Raw genomic sequence first — 12,134 nt, 5'->3', positions numbered from 1 at the left:
TGTGAATTTTCAACTGAGAACAACCGGGAGCAAGGGTCACAGGCCAGCATGAGGATTCCAGGCTCGGAGGCCAAGCCCCGCTTGGTGTCCTCTTCATTCCCCGATGCAAATTGCATTTCCCTCAGACTGCTTGTGCGTGCCAAGTCGAAGGGAGTCAAGCAGTGATCCTGGTCATCAAACGAGANTGTCCGTTTGGAGGAGGAAGAGAGAGGCAATTTGGGCCCGTTTGAACATGGGGAGCAGAGGAGACTTAACAGCACTCATCCCTCTGGACTAATCATAACATCGCCCCGCTCCACGTCCAGGCCAGTGGGTGGCTGCGAGAGCCGGCACACGTTCCTTCTGGAGCCTGCTCACCGTGTCCCTGCCCGCAGTGACAGAACTCGGGTACCACTGGCGACACACAGAGAGGGTCGGAGGCGTGTCATGCCTGAGCAGGTCCCACCGCCTTTACCCTGTGGCCGCGGAGCTCGTTTCTCTGCACCCCCCTTCCTTGCGTCTCCCCCCACCTTCCCCCAGCTCCACGGGTCCCGTGCTCCTCAACTCTGTTCAGTAACACACCCTCGTTGCCAGACACACATGTATTGGGCACTTGAGAAAAATGTGTTGAACCTAAGTGCATCCTGACCCTCCGGGTGCACTCAGAGCCCCTTGCATTATAGGAAGCCATCCACCACAGTGACACAGAAGCTTCTGGGCTGGGCTTGCCCATGTTTGAGCTTTGGCTCTCATAAACAGCCCCAGCGATTGCTTTCAGCATGTTTGTTAAGTTAAAAAATGTCACCATGACTCCCAGTGATATTTACTTTTGCTGGAAAGTGTTACGGTTTTAAATGCCACAGCATCCTTCGTGGGCCAGCGCAAAGGGATGGATACGGGTTTGGAACACCCAGAGGCAAGTAGGACAGGGCTGAGTCCTGAGAATTGCCCTCCGAGAAGCCCCTAATGGTTTGTAGTAGTGACTTGGTACAGAGAAAACTCGAACCACCTCTCCCTCTCTGTGGTTTAGAGAATAAACTACAGCATGGCAGTTATACCCTAGGCAGTCATTCAAGGTTTCATTTTTAATTTGATCGGGTGGATTTTAATCGTGACAGTTTTATCCCTTCATATGTGCACTGTTTACATTTTTCCTCTGAAGCAGGAGTGTCCAAAGTTCTTTTGATTTTTGAAATAGCATTCTGCTCCGAAGGAACACACGAAAAGCTAAGGAGTTGAGTCTCCCGATAAACACAACCATAAATGGTACCCTTGGAAAATATCTAAACTTGCTGAATAGTTGACTAAAACCAGTAGGGATTTTGATGTGGAACAATAAATTGTAAGTGAAGAAGCCACTGGGGCTAGGTTTCGTTTCTTCATTCAGGTGTGCAGAACCGGTTGATTTTAAAAAGTAATGTGTTCTCCGCAATCCTCCTCCTTAGTTTCCATTTGGCTATATACTAAATCCCAAAAGAAAAAGGATTAAACGTGTTTGATTATGGAGTCATACGTTTCATTTTTCATTTTTCAAAGTAATCTCTGTGCCCAACGTGGGGCTCAAGCTCATGACCCGGAGATCAAGGGTTGCATGCTCTACCAACAGAGCCAGCCGGCGCCCCTCTTTTTTATATGACTGGGCACAATAGTTTACAGATGTGTCAGAAAATGTCTGATGATCCTCAGGTGGGCAAGGAAATTTATCTGCCAACTCCAGAAATTAATAGCCAAGAGATTTTGCTAGAACGTGACGTTGGCACTGCTCATAAGCAGAGAGAAGCGTCTAAACAAAGGTAACGGAACCAGCGTACACCATAAAGACCAATAATTCTGGGTTCTTTTGGTTTTTCTTTGTAGCCATTACAACAACGTTTTTTGAGCACCCATTGGGTAGAAACCACCACCTGAGCTGAAAGAGCATAATATTGGCTTGAGTAAGTGGGTGAAGGGTCATGGATGTGCAGGTAGGAGCTTCAAGGAAGAGAGATGTTTCAAAACCCCCGCTCAGGATACCGTGGCCAGGATTGGCACGCGCATGTGCTTGCGCTGGCTGCGAAAGAGCCTAGCTAGCAGAGAGCTACAACCCTGGGAGTCTGTATCACTTCTGGGCAGACAAGTCAGATCATCCCCGCCTTCAGGCAACTTACCTTCTAATGATATGACCAACCAAAGACTTGAGGTCTGGGGGAAGAGAAGGAATCAGAAGGGAGAAGCTGCGTGGAGTGGGCTTCAAGACCATTGCAGTTGAGGGGCCAACCAGTCACAAACTTCACCTCTAGTAGTTGAGGGGTGTTCGAGAGCAGAGACAGGAAAAGAGGCAGAGATGGATGCCTGTTAGTCTAGAAAAAAACTCGCAGAACAAATATAGGCCATCTCCATGTTACCTGCTTTTTGTTTTTCTTTTAAGTGTTCACTTTATTAACATTTTGTCTGTTTCGAATAGAATCTTTTATTCTAAACCTCGTGGCAATTGGTAAGGTACTTTCAAATCTGTTTGATCCTCACGACGCTTCCTTAAAAGCAAATGGGACACATAGGATATGCCTGGACTTTCAGATGCAGGAAGAGAATCCGAAAGAAGATGGTTGAAGTATCCAAGTTCACATTAATTAATTATAAGCAGCAAAGCTTATAAAAATGGGACCTCAGGGGCTATCGAATCTCAGTCAGAAATTCTTTTGACAGCGTCCTGATTCCTGCAAAGGAGCACATATAGGAATGGTCTGTCTGGATATTTCTGACTTACGTAAGCTCGCGTTTCCTGTCGGTTCATTCCCTTGACTTTGGTTTCTCTAGTAAGTATGTAACGTCACAGAAAATGAACGCTGATCCAATTGAGCTGAGCCAATAGTTTGACAGTTTTATCAAATAATTGGAAATGAAATACGCAAATAGGGACAAAGATTGGAGGGATTATTGAGAAAACAGCGCTGGAGGCTGTTGTACGAATGTTAAAAGTCAGGTCCGGACTGACTCCAGTTCTCTGCCCTCATTTTCCCACTGGCCCCAATTTTCTGTACCATTCCTTAATGACAAACAAACGAACGTGGCTTTCTCATATAAATTTTTACAAGATAGGATATAAATAGACTAATTAAAATAATGGCTAATGTACACGGTAGTCAGTCTTACATAACACATAGGAGACTATTACCTATCCTTCCTACAATACGTGGATCCACGTTTTTAAATGATATCATTTTACTTACTTGTAAACAGTGTCTCTGAGCCAAAATGGTATCGTGAGTCTTTTAAAAAGAAACTATAGACAGATTTATAGCACTGACCCTTTCTATTTGCATTTGTTACCGCTTAAGAGTCATGTATGCTACGCAAAATAAACCTCGATGATTATAATTGGTTGGGAACCAAGCCCAGTTGAATGAGTAAAAACTCTGCATTACGGAATAATTTAACACTGTTACAGAAAGTTACGCTTTCAGTAATGATAGTTCCCATAACCTATTCTCATAGTGTATCCAAGTTAATCACTTATCATTAGACACACCGTACGCTCTCAAAGAATTAATATTGTGATGCTTACAGCACCCCGAAGGATATGCACGAAGGCTGTTGATTCTTCAGTGGGAATGAATGGGTGTTTCGAGCAAAATTTCTTATTATGTGTCTAAGTGTAGAAAATTCTAAATTAAACTGACTGCATGAAAAACAAATATTTTTCCTCATTTGCTCATGGAAGTTTCTTTCAAAAAGTGTTCAGGATATACATTTTCGGTTTATATTATTTTTCCCTTTCCGTTCATTTTTTTAAACAGGAGCTTTCTTCTCATTTTTACCCTTTAGGCCTTACTCTTTGACAAATTGATATAACACTGTGTATCTACTGGGCCATGTTGTTTCAAAACTTTACAGTAAAAATTATCAGTTTTTTTTTTCTTTTCCTTTTTTTTTTTTTTTAAGTAGGCTTCACACTCAGCACGGGGCCTAATACAGGGTTTGAACTCATGACCCTGAGATCAAGACCTGAGCTGAGAGCATCCAGGCACCCTTATCAGTCTTTTTATTCTTTTAATGTATTCAGTAAAGACCATAGATCCCTCAGCCTTGGCCTCAAAGCCTCACCCCTTCTCTTCTCCTTCCATTCTCGTTCCCAGGCCATTAGGCTTAGTCACAGAGCTTTAAATCCCATCTGTATACATCTCCCAAATTTCTCTTCCCAGTTGCCTGCTAGGTCTGTCTTCCATTCGGATGTCCCACAGGCCGGTCCCCCTTACCCCAGCAAAGCCACCCGCTTCTCTATACCAGTCAGCCTCCGTGGGAGCCCCATGCTTCCGGGAGCCCCACGTTGAAGGCCTCTTTCTTCTTCTTCCTCTCCCTCCCTCTTTCTCTCTCTGGCCAGTGATTAGCTAATGCTATCATGTCTCTTCACTGTCTCCAAGATCCAGAGGTTTCTCATCCACTCAGTGTCCTGGTTCAGGCCCCCATCACTCTCTTCTGAAGAGGTCAGTGGCCCCTCTCTGCACTCCCTGCCTCACCCCTTGTTCCCCCACAACCTACTGTCAGCGTGGCAGCCAGTGACGACTGTTCACGTTAGTCCTCCGCTCAAAACCCCCAGTGACTCCCCAGCTGCCTAGATTGAGAGCAGATGTCCTTATCATGACCCGTAAGACTCCTCAGCATCTGGCCTTGGCCACCTGGTCTACTTCCTACCTCTCGCCTCCTTCCTCCTTCTTTCCAGCCTCCCCCACCTCCTCTCTGCTCCTGACTCACGAACTTGAGATTTTTCTCTTCCTTTTGCTTGGAGTGATTTTCTCCAAGTCCTTCATCAAATTCAGGTCTCTGTTAAAATGTCAGCTTCTATGTGACCTGACATCCCGCTGAAATTGTGCTTCCCTGCCCCGCCCCCTCCCCGCCCTCACCATCGCCNNNATCGCCCTTCTCTGCTTTGGTTTTCTCAGTCTGACCCATGGTATGTTTCCTTTATTTGTTTAATGCCGGTCTTTCCATAGTTATTGTCAGAGTCAAGGAGGCAAGGATTCCTGTCTGTTTGGTTTGCAGCTGAGTTCCAGCATCCAGCGCCTGGCACTCAAGAAGCATTCGCCAAATATTTATGTAATGAATTAAAGGAACAGGGTGGGGAGAGGCCCGGGGGAGAAGTGCAGGGGTGCCGGTGTAGAGTGCGTGAGGATGACTGCCAGGGGACAAAATGGCAAACACAAGCAAGCAAGTCGATGGTGTCGGCAGTGGGGGTAAAAAGATTTCTGAGCAAGCGCCTTGATTAGAGCCCTCCGACAACCACACAGAGAAGAAAGTTGATGCCCGCGGTGAAGGAAACAGAGAGCATACAAGTTAGCATGTTGCCGTATCAAGGGTTCATCGAGTACATATCTTTCTTTTCAACTAAAAACTCTTAAATGGTGTAAGGAGCTTGAGGTCCACACAGCTGGACAATCCACAGCAAATATGGCTCCAGGCATCAGTGTACCTAGGACTTAAATGTTGTCAGCAGACCCTTTGCTTTCTCTCCATTTCTTGGTGTTGTGTCTTCCATTGTCAGCACAGTCCTGAGGCCCCGTGTGGCTTCTGGTCCCGTGTTGTGCCTCTCAGATGCGTCAGGGAAACCCTCCCAGCTTTTCATCACCTCTAATGGAGCCGCACGCCCATCACACAGGCAGCCATGAGAGTCTAGGAAGGGAATGATGGCGGCCTGAGACCAGCTTACATTGGAGGCACCTTTCTTCCTCTTCCTCTCCCTCCCTCTTTCTCTCTCCAGCCTGAATATTAGCTAATGTTATCATCTCTCTCTTCCCTGTCTCCAAGATCCAAAGATTTCTGGGATCTTTTCATCATTTCGGGGATGACATCACCCCTGAACTAAGGGTTGGGGAACTTGGGCACAACTGTTATAACAAGAGGGAAAAGGAAGCTGGTAGTGGCCAACAGATGCCCACTACAAAGGGGTAATGAGGGCTCAAACTTGGATCATTGCAATGGAATGGAAGATAGAGGAAGGAAGGAACTGGCCTCACCCAGATGAAATCGAGTAGGTCTCCTGGTTCTGCACAGGGAGGGGAAAGGACACAGAGAAGCTTGAACACAACCCAGATTTCGAGTTTGTGTGAGTAGGGTTTGGCAGTGTCATTAACAGAGATTTGGGATGAAGTGGGAGGGACAGATTTACGAGCGAAGGAAAGCATTTTGTTGCTTTCTCATCCCTGTTTTTATTAATAAAATTGTTTCCAGCTTCTCAGAACTCAGGAAGAATTGAGTTCTGCAAGAGGCAGGAGGCAAATTCCTCCACCAGCCCCTTATTCTCCAAAGACTTGTCCCTGCAGTTTTGAAGAGCCTGGTTGTTGAGCCCTTGTGTGTGAGAACCACACGGAAATTTTGTTTTTCTGTCAATAATGTGAATTTCCTTTAGCTGAGCTACCAGCATCTGTAGAGTAGAAAACCCAGTGGAGCGGAGTTCAGACTTTCCTCACACAACATTTGCACACAAGGGGTCTAGCGTGGTAAGGCCGCCTTCTAATGCACTGTGGACTAGCCTAGGGAAACACGCGGCTCTCATCTACAGAACTCTAGTGAATGCCTTGTCAGATTCCAAAGCGAGAGCCTTTTCATTGTCGATGGACCAGGATGCAAGGAGGGGGTGAGTGCAGGCATCGAGTGGTAAAATGACATGTGCAGATATAGTAGTCGGCATGTTTTTGAGTGTCTGCTCTCTCCCAGGTACTGTTCTAAGTTCTCAACACGTAGTAAGTCATTTGATCACCGCAGCGGCTGTTTGTGGCGAGGATCTCATTCTCTCCATTTTGCAGATGAGGACACACAGAGACCTAGAAAGGCCATGTACCTTGCCGAATGTCCCACAGCCAGCAAATGGAGCTAGGACTCAAACACGGTCTGGCTCAAGGGCCTGTCCTCTTAATAAACTTACCATATGTCCCCGGACTGCCCCAGACAGTTATAATCTATGCCCGTTGTCTTGGCATAATTAGAAATAGGAACTCCAGAAAGTATCCCCATTTGGACAATAAATTATGAACAGCATCCTTCTTAACCATGATATCTTGCTATTCAAAGCCAAGAAAATCAAGTCTAAGCAACAAAGGTATCCAAGTGAGTGGGCTATATCACCAGTCATCGGAGGTGTGACAGTGTGGATTGAGTATGACTTTTTGGTAATCGTCCTTTTTGTCCTAAGAATTAAACTGGCTGTATGGGTTCGTATAGGTTTGGTCTTAACTGGTGAACCACTCTGTTGTCTTAGGACTTTTAAGGCTCTGTTTTATGTTATTGTAAAGTTGCCGGTGACCATAGCTCTCCTCCTTCCGGAATGGTTTCACTGATGCCTCAACACCTGGCCCTTCCAGGTTCCGCCAGATCTCCAGAACGAAGTCCTGATCAGCCTGTTGGAGACCGACCCCGACGTGGTAGACTATCTGCTCAGAAGAAAGGCCTCCCAGTCATCGTGAGTATGCCCCTCACTTCCTCTTTCCTTTTCTAGAGAATTTGAGAGGTTTACATAACTCCATGCGGGGTGACTTGAAGTGGAATTGTGGCAACTTCCCGGCACATCTTGTCAGCCCACCTATCCAGAAAATGCTTCCATTTGACTAATCCACTTATTAAATTAGAATGCGCCTTGTGGGAGTTTTCTGTTTCATGTCTGGCTCTTTCTAGCCCCTCGAGGTCCTTTTGACTGCGTTTACTGGGAAAAAAAGAACTTAATCACTGGCAAGAAGCTCAAAGGACTGTGATGCACATCAGTGATTCTCTTTCTAGAATCCTGATAGCTGTACTTATGGGGCCCCTCAGGTTACACCTGGATGCATCTTATTTGTATCATTTAACAGCGAGAGCGATGCACTACCAAACCACAAGACAAGCCTCTACCAAGGCCTGGGTACCCATTTGAAATTAGAGGTGTGCACCCTCCTCACTCTTCCACTCTTCATAGTTAATGTCCTTTTGGTAAAAACGCAAAGTGGTCTCCACATGCCGCCATGATCTCAGTGAGTGAAATGCTCTTCCTTTGCCTGGGTATTGGCAAAGGCAGTTAAGAGGATAGTTTTGCATTGTTATCCGGGAGCGATGTTGCCACCGTGGCACCAAACCTTAAATCTGTGGCATGACAAGTTGTCCTCGTCTCATGAAAATGTCATTTATGTTATGCTTTTAGTCTGCTGAATTGCGGCAACTCTAAAACCCATTTCCCCCCCCCACGTTTTATCGTCCCTGAAACTGGGAGTCATCTGATAATCAGTGGTGTGTCCTGATGTAATTCATAGCATTTTTCCTTCCGCGGCTCTATATGCAATAATGGTATGTCTTATTCAATGGTATCTTAGAAATAGCGACACTTGTGAAGTCGTTCCTTTATGTTGATGTTGAATTCGATAGATTCCTTTTCATTGGAAACTATTCATGTATAAAAACATATATTCTTTAGAGAAATTTAATGAAGGGAATTCCACGTTGTTCAGACCTCCTTCTTTGCTACGTCATTGCATGAGTAGCACGGTAAGGTCCGGCTTCGCTCCATTTCCTGCAGAGTGGGGGAGAATTCTTAAGTAGCACATCCTTCCAAATGCACTTTTTTAAAAATCATCTTTGTGCCACTGATTATTAGGCCAAATTCTGATTCAAGTAAGATACTTTGCCTGGACTCAAGCTCCAAGAGCCACGAGTGATTAAAAACATATTCAAATTGTCTAAATGGGCTGGCATTTCATGGTCTTGCTTTTCATATCAGATACTTGGGCTCACTTAAGTTCTTCCTAGATCTCTAACCATCATCAAGGTGTAAGTTCTAACGAAAACTAACACAAATGGCTTTTCTTCACAGCAGATCTCATTATCACCAGAATTTTAATGAACTCACTTCTTTCCCTCCCCGTGCAGGAAAACAGACATGGTGGCCTTTCTGTTTGGGAGTTCCTCATTAAGCTGCATTTATACCGTTTCATGGGTGCTCTGTGGAAAAGCTGGGAAACACACACCTAAAAAACCCACTGATATTGACTTGACAAATTTCAGCTTTAAGATGGTGTGTTTACATATATAAATATTGTGCTTTGAAGAAGGGTTGATGAAAGTTATTTTTATGTGGTTTTCAGGTACGTTCTTTGCATATAAATGCCAAGGAGTGAACTCTTCTTTTTCTACTCTTAAGAAAGGAAAGCAGCATACACATTAGGCCCATCCCAAGCTATACAATTGTCTAACCCCTCCTGTCCCCTATCCCTGTAAGAAAAAGAACTGTAAGGTCACGGCAAGCTGACCCTAGACCAAGATCATAGGTGTGTGTCGGGGGTTCAAGGGAAGGGAAGTGAGCTCACAGGTGCTCCGTGGATGTCAGAGACTAGCACTATTGAACAGAAAACACTTGGAGATGACTTTCTTAGTAAGGAAGAGAAGGGAGTGTTTGTTTTCCTCTAGGTACAGGCCAAGGAGAAGCCCAGAATGGCTGATAATGATGTCGTGAAGCAAAAATACATAAATAAAAATTTATTTCATTGCACTTGTCTTTTGAGGCTTGAGAGTCCCACCCTTGAGCTGCAGAGAGTGTCTTCATACCTTGAACATGCTTCTCGAGCCTTATTGTGCATACAGATCTCCAGGAGATCTTGTTACAATGCCCTCCTGGCGATCTGAATTAGTAGATCTGGGGGAGAGAGGCTGAGAATCTGCATTTCTAGCAAGCTCCCAGATATGATGCTGCTGGTCCGTGACCCACACTTTTAATACCAAAGGCTTAAAACATCAAGACATAGTCCTAACTTTAGGTGCCTACAGACTCGTCGAAGGAGGCCTTCAAGGATAAAACTAATGTGAATCATGTTAGGAAGTGTGTCGCAGAGTGTGGAATGATCTGTGCTGGGCCATTGGTTCTCAGACTTACCTGCCTGAAGAGTGACTATACCTGAGGGTCACCCCTAGAGATTGGATTCATTTGTTCTAGGGTACAGTCTGGACATTAAGAATTTTTAAAATTTCCCCCTGTGGTTCTACCACATTAGATACTACATATTTGCCATCACGTGGTACTGTATTTGAGGCAGGTGATTTTCTGGCATTCAGAGGGGGTCTTTGCATTGACAAAGGAAGGGAACCAACACCAAGATAGGCCATAAATCCACTTGGAGTTTGGAGAAGAGAAAGAGATGTGACCTATCGTCCCAGTGATGGCTTCTGAGAAGAGCAAGGATTTGCAGTGACCTTTGAAGACTGGAGAGGTTTCAACAGGCCTGGACGTTCAGGAAGCTTGAACCATGGCCTGGACATAACGATAAATCTGTCAGCTGGCTGTGGGTGCGATTAAGGAAAGGGTTGCCCAGCACAGAGCACAGAAGCCCTTAAAGGGCAGGCTTACGGATGGCATTTAAATTAAGAAGCGATGGCAGTGAATGACAGTGACAAGAGATGATGGTAATGAAAGATTCCAGTGATAGCCAACTTCAGTACCACAATTGCCAGATGGTGCTGACTATATGGGTACGCCGATCACCCAGCAATAGCACACTCCTATATAGTGTAACACACCGGTTATGAGGTTTGGATCCGGAGCCAGATCGGCTAAGTTCGATTTCCCTTTCCGTTGCTCTTAGCTATGTGGTCTTGGGTAAATAGATTCATCGCTCTCTGTCTCAGTCCCCTCATCTGTAAAGCAGAGGTAAGAAGCAGCACCAACATTACAGAGTTGTTGTGCTATTAGAAGAGTATCTGATTTTTAATAAATGCTTCATAAATGTCAATGATTGCTACCATGTTACTTCGAATCTCACCATTTTGTTCATTTACAACCACTCACCAAAAACTTTGGCATCACTCCTTTCTACCTTTCTATCCACGAGATGGCAACCACTGAAGGCACTGTGACACAAAAGGAAGCCATCCGCCTTAAATAGTGGCAGTGTCTGAAGGCAAAACCCACCCGTACCCGCCCGATCCTGCAGGCATCAGGATGGCGGTGTTGGTTCTGGAACAGAGAGAGGGGGGAGGGTGAAAAGACATGGAGGCGGGAAGGCGACCCGAAGCCTCTGTTCTTTGCCATCAGCTCACGTAATGTAGAGACTGCACAAGATTGGATGGCGAGTGGAAAAACGAGTTTTCAAAAGAGTGCACAACCGAGCACAAGAACATATTTATGATAATTTCTGTTTTGAAAGAGCAAACATTCAGTGATATTTGGGAATTGAATGTTTTGTTCTGGTTGGAGCTTTTCTCTTCTTCTGCCACAACAGCGTTGGGGTGGCGGAAGGAGGGCTCGTTATTTTTTCTCGTGCTTGTCTACTTACATTTTTGGCTTCAACCAAAACGGAATACCAAAGGGAGATTAGAAGAGATTTATATTACTAACAATGCAAGACTTCCAGTATTTTCATTGCTTGTCTGGGATATTTATGAGAATTATATGCTCTTGTCTTCAAAAACACTCAAAATAGATCCCCGTCCTTTGATTTAGGGATGTAAGGAGATAGGGGACAAGAATGGAAGGTAAATCAAAGAGGACGCGGCATGTGGAGCTCCGGCATTTGTAGGAGAAGAACCAAAGCAGGGCCTGGAGTCGGGCGAGGAGAGGTGAAGCCCTCACGTAGGTGCCCAAAGGGTGTGGTACATAGTCAGGCGTCGGGGCGCCTGGATGGCACATTCGGTTGAGCGTCCGACTCTCGATTTCAGCTCCGGTCATGATCTCACGGTTCGTGAGTTTGAGCCCCGCGTCAGGCTCTGCGCTGTCAGTGCAGAGCCTGCTTTCGAGCCTCTGTCCTCCTCACTGTCTGCCCCTCTCTCTCTCATTCGCTCTCTCTCAAAAATAAATAATAAAACATTTAAAATAAATAAGTAAAAACTCAGGCATCAAAATGGACAATGTTGACATGTCATAGTTTTTAAAATCAAAGTTAACACCAAAATCTATTAAACACCAAAGATATTTTTNCCACTGCCATGCCGAGCCACACTGGAGCCTGAAGCCAAAGGAAAAATGTGTACGCTGGCCTAAATGGAAGCAAACCCATCAGTGACGTTTGAAAATACTTCTTTGCCTATCTTATTTTTCAACCAAAGGAAGTGCTGCACTTAACAGTTCTTCCTGACCACGTAACAATCCTAAATAAGTTTTAATTAAGTTAAGCTGAACGAAAATAATACAATTCTGTTTGGGCACAAATAAAGCATTTCACACTGATCCA

At 45.1% G+C, this 12,134-nt stretch overlaps 1 protein-coding gene across 1 annotated transcript in view; it reads left to right on the top strand.

Annotated features, from left to right (window-relative positions):
• Positions 1-12,134, top strand: part of ARHGAP6 (Rho GTPase activating protein 6) — a 235,976-nt gene that overhangs the window by 210,745 nt on the left and 13,097 nt on the right. The window contains exon 10 of the mRNA XM_077761402.1: positions 7,314-7,411. Coding sequence (XP_077617528.1) covers positions 7,314-7,411 — 98 coding nt within the window. The remainder of the gene's footprint in view (positions 1-7,313; positions 7,412-12,134) is intronic.

This window comes from Crocuta crocuta, unplaced genomic scaffold (assembly GCF_008692635.1).
Source record: "Crocuta crocuta isolate KB4526 unplaced genomic scaffold, BGI_CrCroc_1.0 scaffold224, whole genome shotgun sequence".
NCBI classification, from domain to species: domain Eukaryota; kingdom Metazoa; phylum Chordata; class Mammalia; order Carnivora; family Hyaenidae; genus Crocuta; species Crocuta crocuta.
This window is presented reverse-complemented; position numbering and strand designations above follow the sequence as displayed.